The sequence below is a fragment of the Microtus ochrogaster genome, linkage group LG8 (genome assembly GCF_000317375.1).
Source record: "Microtus ochrogaster isolate Prairie Vole_2 linkage group LG8, MicOch1.0, whole genome shotgun sequence".
In the NCBI taxonomy this organism is placed as follows: Eukaryota; Metazoa; Chordata; class Mammalia; order Rodentia; family Cricetidae; genus Microtus; species Microtus ochrogaster.
In genome coordinates, this window is record NC_022033.1 from 20,897,458 (window position 1) to 20,910,358 (window position 12,901).

Genomic DNA, 12,901 nt, shown 5'->3' on the forward strand with positions numbered 1-12,901 from the left:
CTCTCTCTCTCTCTCTCTCTCTCTCTCTCTCTCTCTCTTTCACACACACACATACACACACACACACTGGGTAAAATCATTCTATATAGTGGTTTTTCTTCACTTATGCCCTTTGCAGAGGACCAGAGTCTAATTTCTAAACTATGTTATCCCCTGAGAATCCATGTGCCCAATAGACGCTGATCCTCACAACTCCAAGGGATCCAGTAAGGCCCCGTTCTTCACAGAACCCCTAGTGTCCACATCCCAACAGCCCTGGTCAAGCCTCACCAGAAACTGCATGTAGCTCACTGGCCTCATTGTCCTGTGATAATCAACCCTTGCTCCAGACCCTATCTCTCTATGATGGGTGGCTTACACTGCCTCAGCCTTTGCCTTCTGCCTGAAGAGCTTGAAGATATTGTCTGTAAAAGATCCACAAGGCCAAGGACCAGACCCTTCTGCCTTAATTCAAGTGCCAGTCACCGGGGATAGGGAGATGCCATGCAAGCCTGAGGACCTGAGGTCAGACTCCTAGCACCCATGGAGAAGCTGGACGCAGCAGTGTCTGCATCCCCAGCACTAGCAGGAGGATCTGTGGAGCTCATTAGCCAGCCTGTCTCAAAAAAACAAAGTAGAATGCCAGGAAGGGTAGCACATGCCTTTAATTCCAGCATTCAGGAAGCAGAGGCAGGCAGATCTCTGTGAGCTCAAGGTCAGCCTAGGATTCATAGGGAGTTCCAGGACAGCCAGGGCTGCATAGAGAGACCCTGCCTCAAATAAAAAACAAAAATGAAAAAGGTAGAAAGTGACTGAGGAAGACACCTGGTATTACCTCTAGCCTCCGATGCAAACCCACGCACGCACCCACACACGCATCAACATAATGGTGTCTGCCACATCTACCAGAGCACCTGGCACACAGCAGATGTCCAGAAATGTGTGCTGCAGCAATGAATGAACCCTCTCAGGGTAGTCACCAACACAAATGACGCTCAGGTGTTCCAACAGACAACTTACGCCAGCACAGTCTCCTCCTTGCTGAGACGAGCAGTAAGGGCACCAAGGGCTTCATGGGATGCCAAGGGAAGGCCAAAGCCACTGAGCGCTGCAACTGCATGGTAGATCTGGGCAACAGAGGAGTCTTCACTGACTGCTGCCAAAAGCAGATCTCTGGTCTCATTTGAAACAGATATCTGAGGAAGGAACGGCAGACACAGAGCTAGAGCAGGTTCTGGCACTTTGTGAAGGGCATACTGACAATAGTACAAGTGTGGCTGTCAAAGTCATGACAAGCACCCTGAATTAAATGTTCACAGAGTTAACACTACCTCTGTTCTGGGTGGGTTTTTGTCAACTTAACACAAGCTAGAGTTATTTGGGCAGACAGAACCTCAACTGAGAAAATGCCTCAATAAAACTGGCCTGTAGGCAAGTCTGCAGAACAATTTTTTGATTAAAAATTGATGTGGGAGGGCCCAGACTATTGTAGGTGGTGTCACCTCTGGGGCAGGTGGCCCTAAGGTTTATAAGAGAGCAGGCTGAGCAAGTCATGAAAATCTCAAGGTCTCCCGGAGGAGATGAGAACTGTAAGAAAAAGCAATCTAAAAGCCACTATAGCGAACCCTTAAAGGGAAAAACATTTTCTTACAGGAGTAAAAATCATGTTCCAACCTACACCAACAACTCCTAAATTTTAAAAATTATATTAACAATCTGACATTATGTTCCCTCTAAAAATGCACCTTATTACATATAAATAAACAAACAAATAAAAGGCAGTATAGGAAGCTGGGCTTACCTCACAGCCTGAGAGGACCTGGCTCGACTGGGCAGCATAGAAGAGGGAATCCACGTTGCTGGGGTCAAGGTTAGACTTGATGAAGGTACATGCTTTCTAAACAGGGAAAGTCAGAGATAAGTGGTGACATAATGTAATAACAAGAAAAAGTAAAAGTGCTTATGGGAATAAATAAAATTCTAAACCATCTATGGAGGTTTACAGTGTGGATTATTTGAGATATAATTGTTTTTCAACAGTTATTTTGCACAGGACACTACTGCCCCAAAATGCTGACTTCTTCACACAGGGAACAGCAAGCCTGAGATGGGGGACACCATTTAACAAGTGACCTGTGACCTGTGTGTGCTGGGTGTCACAGAGCTCTTCCTTCTGATGAGCACAGGCCCTTCACATACACCATAATTCTCTCTGGTAGCAGAAAAAGTAACTAGGATGTGAGTAGATAAGTGGCCTGTCAAAGGGCAGAGTCAGAGTGTCCTGACACCAGCTGTTTTCAGTGCCATGTCTCCAAAGCCAAGTGAGACAACCAATCTAAAGTGACTTAAGGCCTTCTCTTTTTCACCCGCCTTCCTGGCTCAAGTACAGCATCCCCATGTATCCCACCACCCAGACCAGACCCTGGGGAACTGCTGTTGGCTAGTCTCTTCCCTCCATAGCTACCCAGTCTACTTCTTTTCCTATCTTCAACTGACCCCTGGCTTGTCTCTACCCTAGGGCAGGTCCTTGTCAACCCTCCCCTGACTGTTATAGTCCTTTTTTTACCTGCCTCAAGGCATGCAATCTATTCCATACACAGTAAGGCTAAACTCTATGAAATACAAAGTACCCATGTTACATTACTAAAGGCTTCCATGGTTCCCATCACTCCCAGAAAAGATCCAAAGTTGCTAACATAGCATACAATGTCTGAGTGGCATCCCCGCCCCTTGCTGTGGCAGCTTCATCAGGACGGCCCACCTCAGGCCCCAGAATCTTATTCTCTTCTCCTGCACTTTCCAGCTGAACTGTTTCCCTGCTCTTGGCAATTTCTGCTTGGCACCTTTTTCTTGTCTTCTGTCTGCTAAATGAGATCTTCCCTTCACCTCTGCTCAGATGCACCTGTCTCATAGAGCCATTGTTTATACTCATCCCATGATAGATCACAGCCCCCACTTTGCCCTGTGCTTCCCAAAGCACTGGCTACAGGTACTCAGTGCTGGTCGCCTGAGAACACTGCGCTTAACACAGCAAGTGAGCACAAAACAAAATTCTAGTCACTTCTGTTCTGCTGAACTACAAGGGAGAAAAGTTACACTGCTAAACATTTATTCTAAATGAGATATTATAAAAATAATGGTGGCACATGCCGTTAATCCAAGTAATTGGAAGACAGGAATAGGTTGTGAGCTTGAGGCCAGTTTGGTCTACACAGTAAATTCTAGGATAGTCAGCGCTATGTAGAGAGACCCTGTCTCAAAAAATAACAAACCCCCCCGCCCCCCAGCTATTCAAAATTTTTAGCCGATCCAGTCAAAAGTGGGTGTGTCATTTGGTACTGGGGGGTGTTGCTCAGATATACAATATTTGCCTAGCATGCACAAGACCTGGAAATTTGACCCCTAAAATCACAGAAAAGCCAGGCAGTGGTGGCACATGCCTTTAATCCCAGCTCTTGGGAGGCAGAGGCAGGAGGATCTTTGTGAGTTCAAGGCTAGACTAGGCTACAGAGCTAGTTCCAGGATAGCCAGGGCTGTTACACAGAGAAACCTTGTTTCAAAAAAAACAAAAAAAACAAAAAAAACCCCCAACAACAACAACAACAAAACCACAGAAGGAACCTCTGGGAAATGAAATAGGGAGGAGGAGTAGGTGAGCAGTGAAACCAAGCCTCTAGGCTACATTGTGTACATTGTGTCATGTGTCACTGTAGGGCTACCTCACTCAGAACAAAAACAAACAAACAAAAACAATGTTTAAAAAAAATGTTAGGAAAAAGCTTAAGATCCTTCAAACAAAGGAGCTTCAACTTGAGTGCAGCATGAAAGAACCAGAGGGAAGGCAGGGTGGTGGTGGCGCACACCTTTAATCCCAGCTTACAGGAGGCAGAGGCAGGAGGATCTCTGTGAGTTCGAGGCCAGCCAGGTCTACAGCAAGTTCCAGGACAGGCTCCATGGCTACAGAGAAACCCTGTCTCATAAAACCAAAATCAAACTGAACAAACAAAAGGGCTGGGGGTGGGAGTGGAAGAAACCAAGTACTCCACAGTGTATAAACTGGGGTCTGAAAAGGAAACTGGTTACTCCATGAAGGGAACTGCTTTCCACACACAGCAAAGACTCTAAGAAGTGCTCTGCTGCCCTCTGGTGCTTTAACCATGAAAAGCACCAAGTCCCCACAGTGCTAAGGTACCTTCTTCCCCAGCACTTCGAATGAGAGTCACAGTGCCTCTAGGGGATTTAAAGGACCCCCTGCATGGACATTTTTACTGTCTTAAGTTCAAAGAGAAGTAAGCAGCTCAATTGAGGTTGTTCCTAATTGGGAGAAATGGCCTTCAAATCCAGATAGGCTGTCTATATCCCTACCGGAAGAGGCTGCTAAAATGGAGTATATTCAGCACTAGTCTTCCTCGATGCTTATAAGGACAAATCAAGGGCAAGAATGTTCAGGGGCTCCATGATGTGGGCAGCACAGCTTTAACAGCAGCAGGAGTGGGGAATAATAAAACACGCTCTGGACCTTCCATGAGTGCTGCTCTCTCCAGCCCAGGGCTGAGGCTTCAGCTTGCTCTTCTAGGGACTACTTGGCTCTAACTGTAGCTGTTCTCCACATCCCAGACATTACCTCACATACTCACCTCAGCTTCTGTGCTCTTTGGTAAAACCCCAAGGGTCTCAACATTCAACCTAAACTTCATGTGGAGCTCCAAATCATGCCACAGCTCAGCAGGCACTGTGAGCGCCTCACTCCTCTACAAGCCTCAAACACAAATCTGATGATTCACAAATGTTTCTGCCCTTGGCATGCCAATCCGACTAAAATCTGACATTAGTCCAACTTCATTTGTTACACTTTACAATACAAAACCTCCACTAGTTGTCACTGACTCTTGAAAGAAAGCAAAAAGCAAGCCAACAGCATAAATGATGAGGATTTGTGTGGCAACACCTTATCATATAATACTTTCAGTATTTGTGATGTAGCAAAATATCTCAAAGTGTTGGGAGGCCTTGCTGGTCAGAGTTTGCAGTCTATCACAGCCTGGCAGTTTTCTCCAAAGTTAGACGACACGGAGACTCCCTCCCTATAGTGACTTCCTGCTCTCTACCTGCCTTTATGTGGAGATTGTCCCTGGGTAAAAAGGACTGATCTTATCTGAAAGCTGCCTTTAAGCCTGGATGCCTGATTTATCTCTAGCGTGACCCTATGCTATAGGACCCTGCTGCCACATACGAAGCTTTATGATAGGAGCGTGTCACTTGCTGCAAGTTAGGGTTTGTCCCTAGGCTTCCCAATTCTATATATTCCCTATACTCAGGAATAAAGCTGGACAGATTCACCTAACTCATCGGGGCTGTCTCTGTCACATCCACAGCCATCCAAACTCTGCTCCCTGCTTCTGTTCTCTCCCCCCTCATGGACCAACAATCCCGAGGAAGAAGCAGAAGCACATCAAAGCATCCTGACAATCAAGGATGCTTACTATAATGAATAGTAGTACTACTACAGTCAGTGAGATGGCTCAACTAGCGAAGCTTCATGTTGCCACGCTTAATAAACTGAGCTTGATCTTTGTCATAAACAACCTGTAGGAATTGGTTTTCTCCCTCCACCATGTCTCCCTCCACCATGTATGTAAGTTCTGAGAGCTGAGCTCGCTCAGGTCACCAGCTCTGGCAGCAGGTACCTTTTACTCAATGAGCCATTTTACTACATAAATGGGTGGTTTCCAAATCCTAAATCTATGGTAATTTCTTATGAAGTCATAGAAAACAAGAAATATTCAGGGAAAATGCCTTAGCCTAACTGCCCATGATTTTGTAATGGCCACACACCCCTTAGCTGTTCCTTGTTGTGGAATATTAGTTCAAGATGCACTCCAAGTGTTTCATCTGTGGAACATTCGTTTAATGATACAAAGACGTGTGGCATTCTTTTATGCGGCTTTTGGTTAACTCTGTAAAGCTGTGTTACTCTGCTTGCTTAAAACACCTGATTGGTCTAATAAAGAGCTGAATAGCCAATAACTTGGCAGGAAAGATGATAGGCGGAGCTGTCAGGCAGAGAGAATAAATAGGAGGAGAAATCTAGGCTCAAGAGACGAGGGAAGAAGGGGAAAAGGAGAAGGAGCGGACAACCCCAGGGGCCAGTCCCTAGCCACAGAACCAGCCATGGAGTAAGAAGGGAAGAAAGGTATATAGGATAGAGAAAGGTAAAAGCCCAGAGGCAAAAAGTAGATGGGATAATTTAAGAAAAGCTGGCTAAAAACAAGCCAAGCTAAGGCTGGGCATTCATAAGTAAGAATAAGTCTCTGTGTATTTATTCGGAAACTGGGTGGTGGGCCTTCAAAGAGTAAAAAGTAAAACAACAATAGTTCCTAAATCCAGAAAACACTTCCACTGCACTGTATTCTGCTCAAAAAAAGTAGAAGATGTCCAAATTGCCTGACACAATGACCGTCACTGAATAATGCAGGTGAGTCCTCCACCTTGAGCTCCTTTAGGAGTTGTTAGCACCTAGCACTTTACAAGCACATGTTATGGGGCTGGGGAGATGGCTCAGTGGCTAAGAAGCACACAAACCAAATACAAGCTGTATTGAACAGTTTCACAGATACAGTTCTGGTAGATTCCAGAGGCTCTGACTCACTTTCCTCCTTTCCCTTAGAAACACCCAGCTGGGGGCTGGAGAGATGGTTCACTGGTTCAGGGCACTGGCTGCTCTTCAGAGGACCTGAATTCAATTCCCAGCAACCGCATGATGGCTCACAACCTTCTATAATGGGACCTGATGCCCTCTTCTGGCAAGCAGGCATATATGCAGATAGAGCACTCATTTCAAAAAAGAAAGGAAGAAAGATTAGGCTCTCCTAAAACACTGAACAGAAGAAAGGCAGCCTTACCTTGATATCTGGCACTTGTGCCCCAAGGCTGTTGAGTCCCACGATGGAGTAGAAGGCAGACTCCAGATTTGTGAAAGGGCGCTCCAATGAGGCTTTCAGTCTCTCCACATCATGCTTGGTGAGGTAGTGGGTAGGTGTCAGAGCCTGGGTGCTGGCTATGATTGTCAGGGCCAACAGGAAGACAGCGCTTGAACCTTTGAGGGAAACGGCTATTAAGTGCATGCCACATTACCCTGGGTCCCAGTCCCAACAATGATGCACTAAGGTCTGGGAGCCCAACCCTGTGGGAATGATGACCTACATCTTCGACTACCAAGACAGTCTTTCCTACAAGCTCCAGGAATCTGAAGAACAAGACCACACCATTCACAAGTAAAACTTCCCAGGACAGAACAGATCCTGAATCCTTAAGTCGTGTTTCCTTCTCAACCAAACTCCTCCCCGGCCACTCCAACAGCTGTCTCTTTCCAGCCTGTTCCTTAAGGAGCCACGTTCCTACCCAACACACTTTTTAGGTTCTCCTCAATTTCAGCTTTGTCTAATGTGTCCTTTCAGGTTTCAGCTTCAGTATCATTAGGGTGAGTTCTGCCCCAGTACAATGAAGAACCTAGCCTCTGGGCTACATGGGAACCAGCCACGGCCTCAGCTCTCAGGCACAGAGATGACAAGTGTCACCCCTGGGCTTGTTAGGAGTTAAGGGAGAAAGGTTCTAGAATAATGACCGGCCTGTAAAGAGCACTCTGTACACTATCAGCTGCTGCTTCCATGACTGTGCTTGCTGGTGTAGCCACTCAGCAAAGGTGCACGTCTTTAGTCCCAGCACCCAGGGTGCACAGAGACAGGTGGATCTCTGAGTTTGAGGCCAGCCTGGTTTACAAAGCAAGTTCCAGGACAATCAGGACTACGTGGAAAAACCCTGTCTCATGACAAAATAATAATAAGAATGAGAATATAAGGGCTGATTTCTCTGCTAAACTGTAAGCTCTAGGCCCCTAGAGCAGGAGGCGGCTAAAAACTATTTCTCATGTTTATTTCAGTATTTCCAAGTCTTACAGACTGCCAGGTATGGTATGCACTGAGTAAATATTTAACAAACAAATGGAAAGAAAACACAGTCCCATCTGTGATCCCCCAGGGGACAGGAAGAAACTGTAGGAATGGCATCTTTCTTTCATTAAAAATAAAAATTGAGGGAACCTTGTGAATAGGCTGTCATGAAACACGAAAGAGTGAACTGCCTGTCACCAGAGTTAAAAGCATTAAAAGGCAATTACAAGACTAACATCAATGGCCGTAAATGCTTTGCCTATAGCTCAAGTTTAATTTGAATTAGAATCCTTTAAAGGCATTGCTTTCCAAGGAAGAAAACGGAGGATTACAGTAGCTTACACGTGGCCAGTCTTGGTTGGACTCAACCCCGTCAACACTACAGAGTTCACATTCCACTTAAAAAAAAATTAAACTGGGGGTGGGGGGAGGTCAGAGGAAAACCTGGGAGTCAGTTCTCTCCTCTACACATAGCTCCATCTGAAGCTCCAGCTCCTCGGGCCATCTCATCAATCCCTTATCAACCGGGCTCAATGACAGCCCCCTACTTTTTTCCTTCTTTTTGAGAATGTTGACAGGATAATACGTAACTCGCAGAGAATTCCTCTTCCAGGAACGGGAGTTTCATTTAAAGTCTTGGTGTGCCTGCTAACCTAAATGTAAAGGCGCTTTAAAAAACGAGAAGCCAGTATGCGCAGAGGTAATGGCTTCGTTCGCTGGGTCTGGCGTGTAGTCCCCCTCAGCCCCAACGCTGAACTGAAAAGAACGAAGCGCTCTATCACATGCAGTATCCAGCAACATATGGAGGATCCTCTGTGTATCATGAACTTGTTTTTCTCTCAGTGCTGGGGCCTGAACCCAGCTCCCCAGCTCCCTAGACCCTGCCCAAAGACGCATAACTGAGACTCAAACTGGACATAGTTTCGATACAAATTCTGACTTTAACCACTTGACTACCAAATCGAAGAGTGAAACGGCAAGTTTTGTTCACTGTGTTCCGGGATTCCAACTACTCCTCAGCCAGGGGGAATAGCCAGATACACCCAAATGGTGATTCTGAAAAAGATGATACTAAGATCCACGCTACTGCGTCCATTCCCACCTACCCTGCACTGTTAAAAGCAAGCACAACACACCATCTTACAAAGCTCTTACGAAGCAGGCACCAGATGAGAAACTGGGGTGCAAAGGGGTTAAGTCCCTGGCACCTGCTCTCACAGTGACTATGTGGCCGGTTACAGGTGAGTCGCCTGTCCCTGTCAGGGAGAAAGAACCTAGAGCCCAAAGACAGTGCAGTGACGTGGTGAAAAGGCTTTCAGGATGCCAAGTGCGGCTCCCAGACAGGTTGTAGGCCGCGGGTACCACTCCAATGAATGAAGGAGGCCAGGCCAGGGGTCCGCGCTGCCGCGGTTCACGCTGGGCCTCGCGGGGACCCGTAGCCACGCGTTGGACACCCCCTCCTCTCCCGGCACCAACCCTTCGGGTCGCCGGCACTTCACCACAGCTCGCAGCCCTCCGTCACACCCACGACCTCGAAAGCGCCCGAGCCCATGCCCCTGCCCCGTAGGGGAGGGGAACCGCGCCTGGCCGGCGCCCGTGTGGTCCGTACTACCCTCCCGCGGGCGACGCCCCGCTCCCCAAGGCGTGTCGGCCGCGGGGCCCCACTGTTGAGCCATGCGCAACGCCTCACCCGGCGGCGCCATTCCTCCGAGCAGGCCCCACCAGAGCCCGAGCAGGCAGACTTCCGCTCTGGAAAGTGGCTCCAAGAGCGCGCCGGAGGGGACGCCAAGGACCCGCAGCACACGCCGGCTGCCGGGATGGGCTCCCGGCAAAGGTCAGTCTCGGCGGCCGCACTGGGCAGAGCCGCTCGCAGCAGCCGCGGCGTGGCGGGTCCTGTCGTGGCGTGCGAGCCGCTCGCAGGGTTGCTGCTTGAGAACCCGCAGTCTCCCCCGCGCCGCGGTGCACTTGGAACCGACCGCCTCCCAACCGTCCGTCTCTGGCCGCCACCCGGACGCGATTGGACGGGGACTTGGGCTGGGCCTGAGACGGGGCCGCCTCTGATTGGCCGGTGCCAGTGACTGGCCGGACGCGCTGTCAGTCACGAGTCTCCCCGGCAGCCCGGCCAATTTTAAAGCCGTGAGAAGGGAGGCGTGGAATACAGTGACGTGATTTTGAGCCCTTTTGCAAAATATGGTAGAAGGATTACTTAGATGGTTAATAACTGGCTTATGAGTGGATTTTTACCCATTTTTCAATCTAGTGAGCCATACAGTAACTCTGGGGGAACGTTTTAAAAAAGATTTTATTCCTTGAGAATTTCATACACTACATTTTGATCATCTTCATTCCCTTCCCCCAGCTCCCTACCCACTCAACTTCATGCTCTAGTTCTCTCCCTTTCTTTTAGAAAAAAAAAAAAAATCAAAAAAAGCTAAGCATGGAGTCCTGCCCTGGAGAGTGGTTGATATACCCAGAGTCACTCCATTGGGAAACACAACTGACTTTTCCTTCTTCCTTAGCTATCAATTATGAATAGCTTTGTGGCTAGGGGGTCTTTTGCCCACTTCCCCTTCTCTGTCCTGGGGCTTTGGATAGCTTGAGCTTCTGCAGATCTCGTGCATACTCCGTGATCTCCGTGAGCTCGTATTGCATCTTCCCCTGTTGTGTTTGGAAAATGCTGTCTCTCTGGAGCTATTCACCACCTCTGGTTCTTACAGTCTTTCTGCTCCTCTTCCATATCCCTGAGCCTTGAGGTGAGGAGTAAGAGATAGACATCCCATTTAGGGCTGAGATTTCCCAAGTCCGCATGTCGGTCAGTAGTGGGTTTCTGTGTTGATTGCCATCTACTCCAAGAAACTTCTCTGATGAGGATTGAGGGATGCCCTGATCTGCAAATTTAACAGACTCAAAATGGAAGGCCAAACTAGAATGTAGCTCCAGATGCTGAGCATTTACAGTACAGTTGGTGAAAGATTTACCTCAGCCCGGGTGACCCTGGCAGGTCCCACTGCCGCTGGAGCGGCCGCTGCCGGTGAGAGACAGACAGATGCACCACGTGGAGAGAGCTTGGGTATGGTGTTTATTTAGTGGGTATGGGAGGGTAGGGGAAAGAGCATTCTACATACTTGATTTCATTTACTTTGTCCTTACTCTGCGATGTGTGCAGTGGTGCATCTTGATTAGGAGAGGCAATACTTTATTCAACAATGTGGCAATTCAACTAGACAAAAAGGAAAACTCCCCAAAATTAAGGTTGGACAGGGTTTTGTTTTTTGTCTTTCCAGGAGAATAAAAGCTTCCAACTATCACCTTCTGGCTACAGGCTGCTTGAACTATTGTGAGCACGTCGAGAGTGGCACAGTAGCGGATTCTTCTTATGTTTAGTATTGCCCCAAGTGTTATTCAGCCATGTAGACGAGAGTCGGTTCTGTGTCTAATAAATGCCACTCCTCCATGTAGTAGCCATTAGCCCCAAGAAGTTATTTCACTTTGAACTTCATCAAATTAAGGAAAATTTAAAATTCAACTCCTCAGTTGTACTAGCGATGTTTCAAATGCTCACTAACTCAACCAGGGTAGCTAGTAGATGTTGTGCTGGGCGATTTGACAGATGTTTTCATCATCCCAGAAAGTGATCTTGGGCAGTGCCTGTAGGGCCTACACTTACTTTCCAGGCCAAGGTTACTTGATATGGCTGGTTGAGGAATTAGACCAGCCTTGGTGACTCAAGGCTGAACTCAGGTACAGGAAGCCTAAGGTTAGAATTAGTTAGTACTCTATATGACCGTTAATATCAAACAGAAAGTTGTTTATTATTTATTTAGTTAGTTTTTTTCAAGACAAGGTTTCTCTGTAGCTTTGGTGCCTGGAACTAGCTCTTGTAGACGAGGCTGGCCTCGAACTCACAGAGATCTGCTTGTCTCTACCTCCTGCGTGCTGGGATTAAAGGCATGCGCTACCACTGCCTGGCTATTTAAACAGAAAGTTTAAATTTTGAGATAATATTTAAACCTTATGAAAAGTTTTAAAGGGTCAAAATAAATCTAAGGGGTATGAGATCAGTGTCAGTATAATAGTCCCTAGATTTTGGTTTTCTTCTGTCCCATACCAGGTAGCTCTTCTGACATGAGACAGACTTTGGATTTTTTTTTTTTTTTAACAAACAAGCTTGGGTTTAAAGAAAGAGAGAGCCACACTCCAATTTCAAAGCCAGCTTTAGTTTTTCATTGGATTGGGTCTACATAAAGACCATTTGCCTAACATGTCTGTAGAGAACAGCAAAAGCAAACACTCTGAAAGATTTGTGACATTTTACCCTGTTGGAAGTGTGTTGTACTGTAAGGACAATTCACTCCTTTTCTTGAGATTTTTTTTTTCCAGGTGATTCTCCCTTCTTCTTCTTCTTCAGATGCTTCATTTGTCCACAGGTCTTTAGATTTCATAGTTGGAAGCTTTTATTCTCCTGGAAAGACAAAAAACAAAACCCTGTACAACCTTAATTTTGGGGAGTTTTCCTTTTTGTCAAGTTGAATTGCCACATTGTTGAATAAAGTATTGCCTCTCCTAATCAAGATGTCTCTCATGTTCAGATCAAATATTTATCAATTTTGATGGTATCCATAGCTTTCCTTCTCCTGTGGAAACAAAAGCAAAACCTCTTCCCAAATGTAACACATACTCTGGTTTCCATTTTGAGGTCAGCACATCTTTAAAGTAAACAGGGTGATTTAATTCAGTGGGTTTTTTTTCTATTATTCAGTGTCTCTCTGCAGCTGTTGTTCTGTTTTCATTAACATTTAATTTTTTTTTTTTTGGTTTTTCGACACAGGGTTTCTCTGTGGCTTTGGAGCCTGTCCTGGAACTAGCTCTGTAGACCAGGCTGGTCTTGAACTCACAGAGATCCGCCAGGGAAATAAAATTTCTCTGATAATTAACAGCAAATTTTCTTACAGAATTTTTCAGGTGAATATTCA

The 12,901-nt window shown here is 46.6% G+C and overlaps 2 protein-coding genes across 4 annotated transcripts in view; one reads left to right on the plus strand and one right to left on the minus strand.

Annotated features, from left to right (window-relative positions):
* Rpn2 (ribophorin II) overlaps nt 1-9,695 on the minus strand; it is a 47,448-nt gene extending 37,753 nt beyond the window's left edge. For both annotated transcript variants that reach the window (XM_005363026.3, XM_005363025.1), the window contains exons 1-4: nt 9,619-9,695; nt 6,882-7,075; nt 1,781-1,876; nt 1,000-1,175 (exon numbers count right to left, since the gene is read on the minus strand). In XM_005363026.3, coding sequence (XP_005363083.1) covers nt 1,000-1,175; nt 1,781-1,876; nt 6,882-7,075; nt 9,619-9,631 — 479 coding nt within the window. In that variant the 5' untranslated portion in view covers nt 9,632-9,695. The remainder of the gene's footprint in view (nt 1-999; nt 1,176-1,780; nt 1,877-6,881; nt 7,076-9,618) is intronic.
* The window catches only part of Mroh8 (maestro heat like repeat family member 8), a 79,063-nt gene continuing 75,172 nt past the window's right edge, over nt 9,011-12,901 (plus strand). Inside the window, exon 1 of one of the 2 annotated variants that reach the window (XM_005363024.2) lies at nt 9,011-9,762. In XM_005363024.2, the coding sequence (XP_005363081.1) occupies nt 9,479-9,762 (284 nt within the window). In that variant the 5' untranslated portion in view covers nt 9,011-9,478. The remainder of the gene's footprint in view (nt 9,763-12,901) is intronic. The other variant, XM_026787108.1, reaches the window with a different exon arrangement.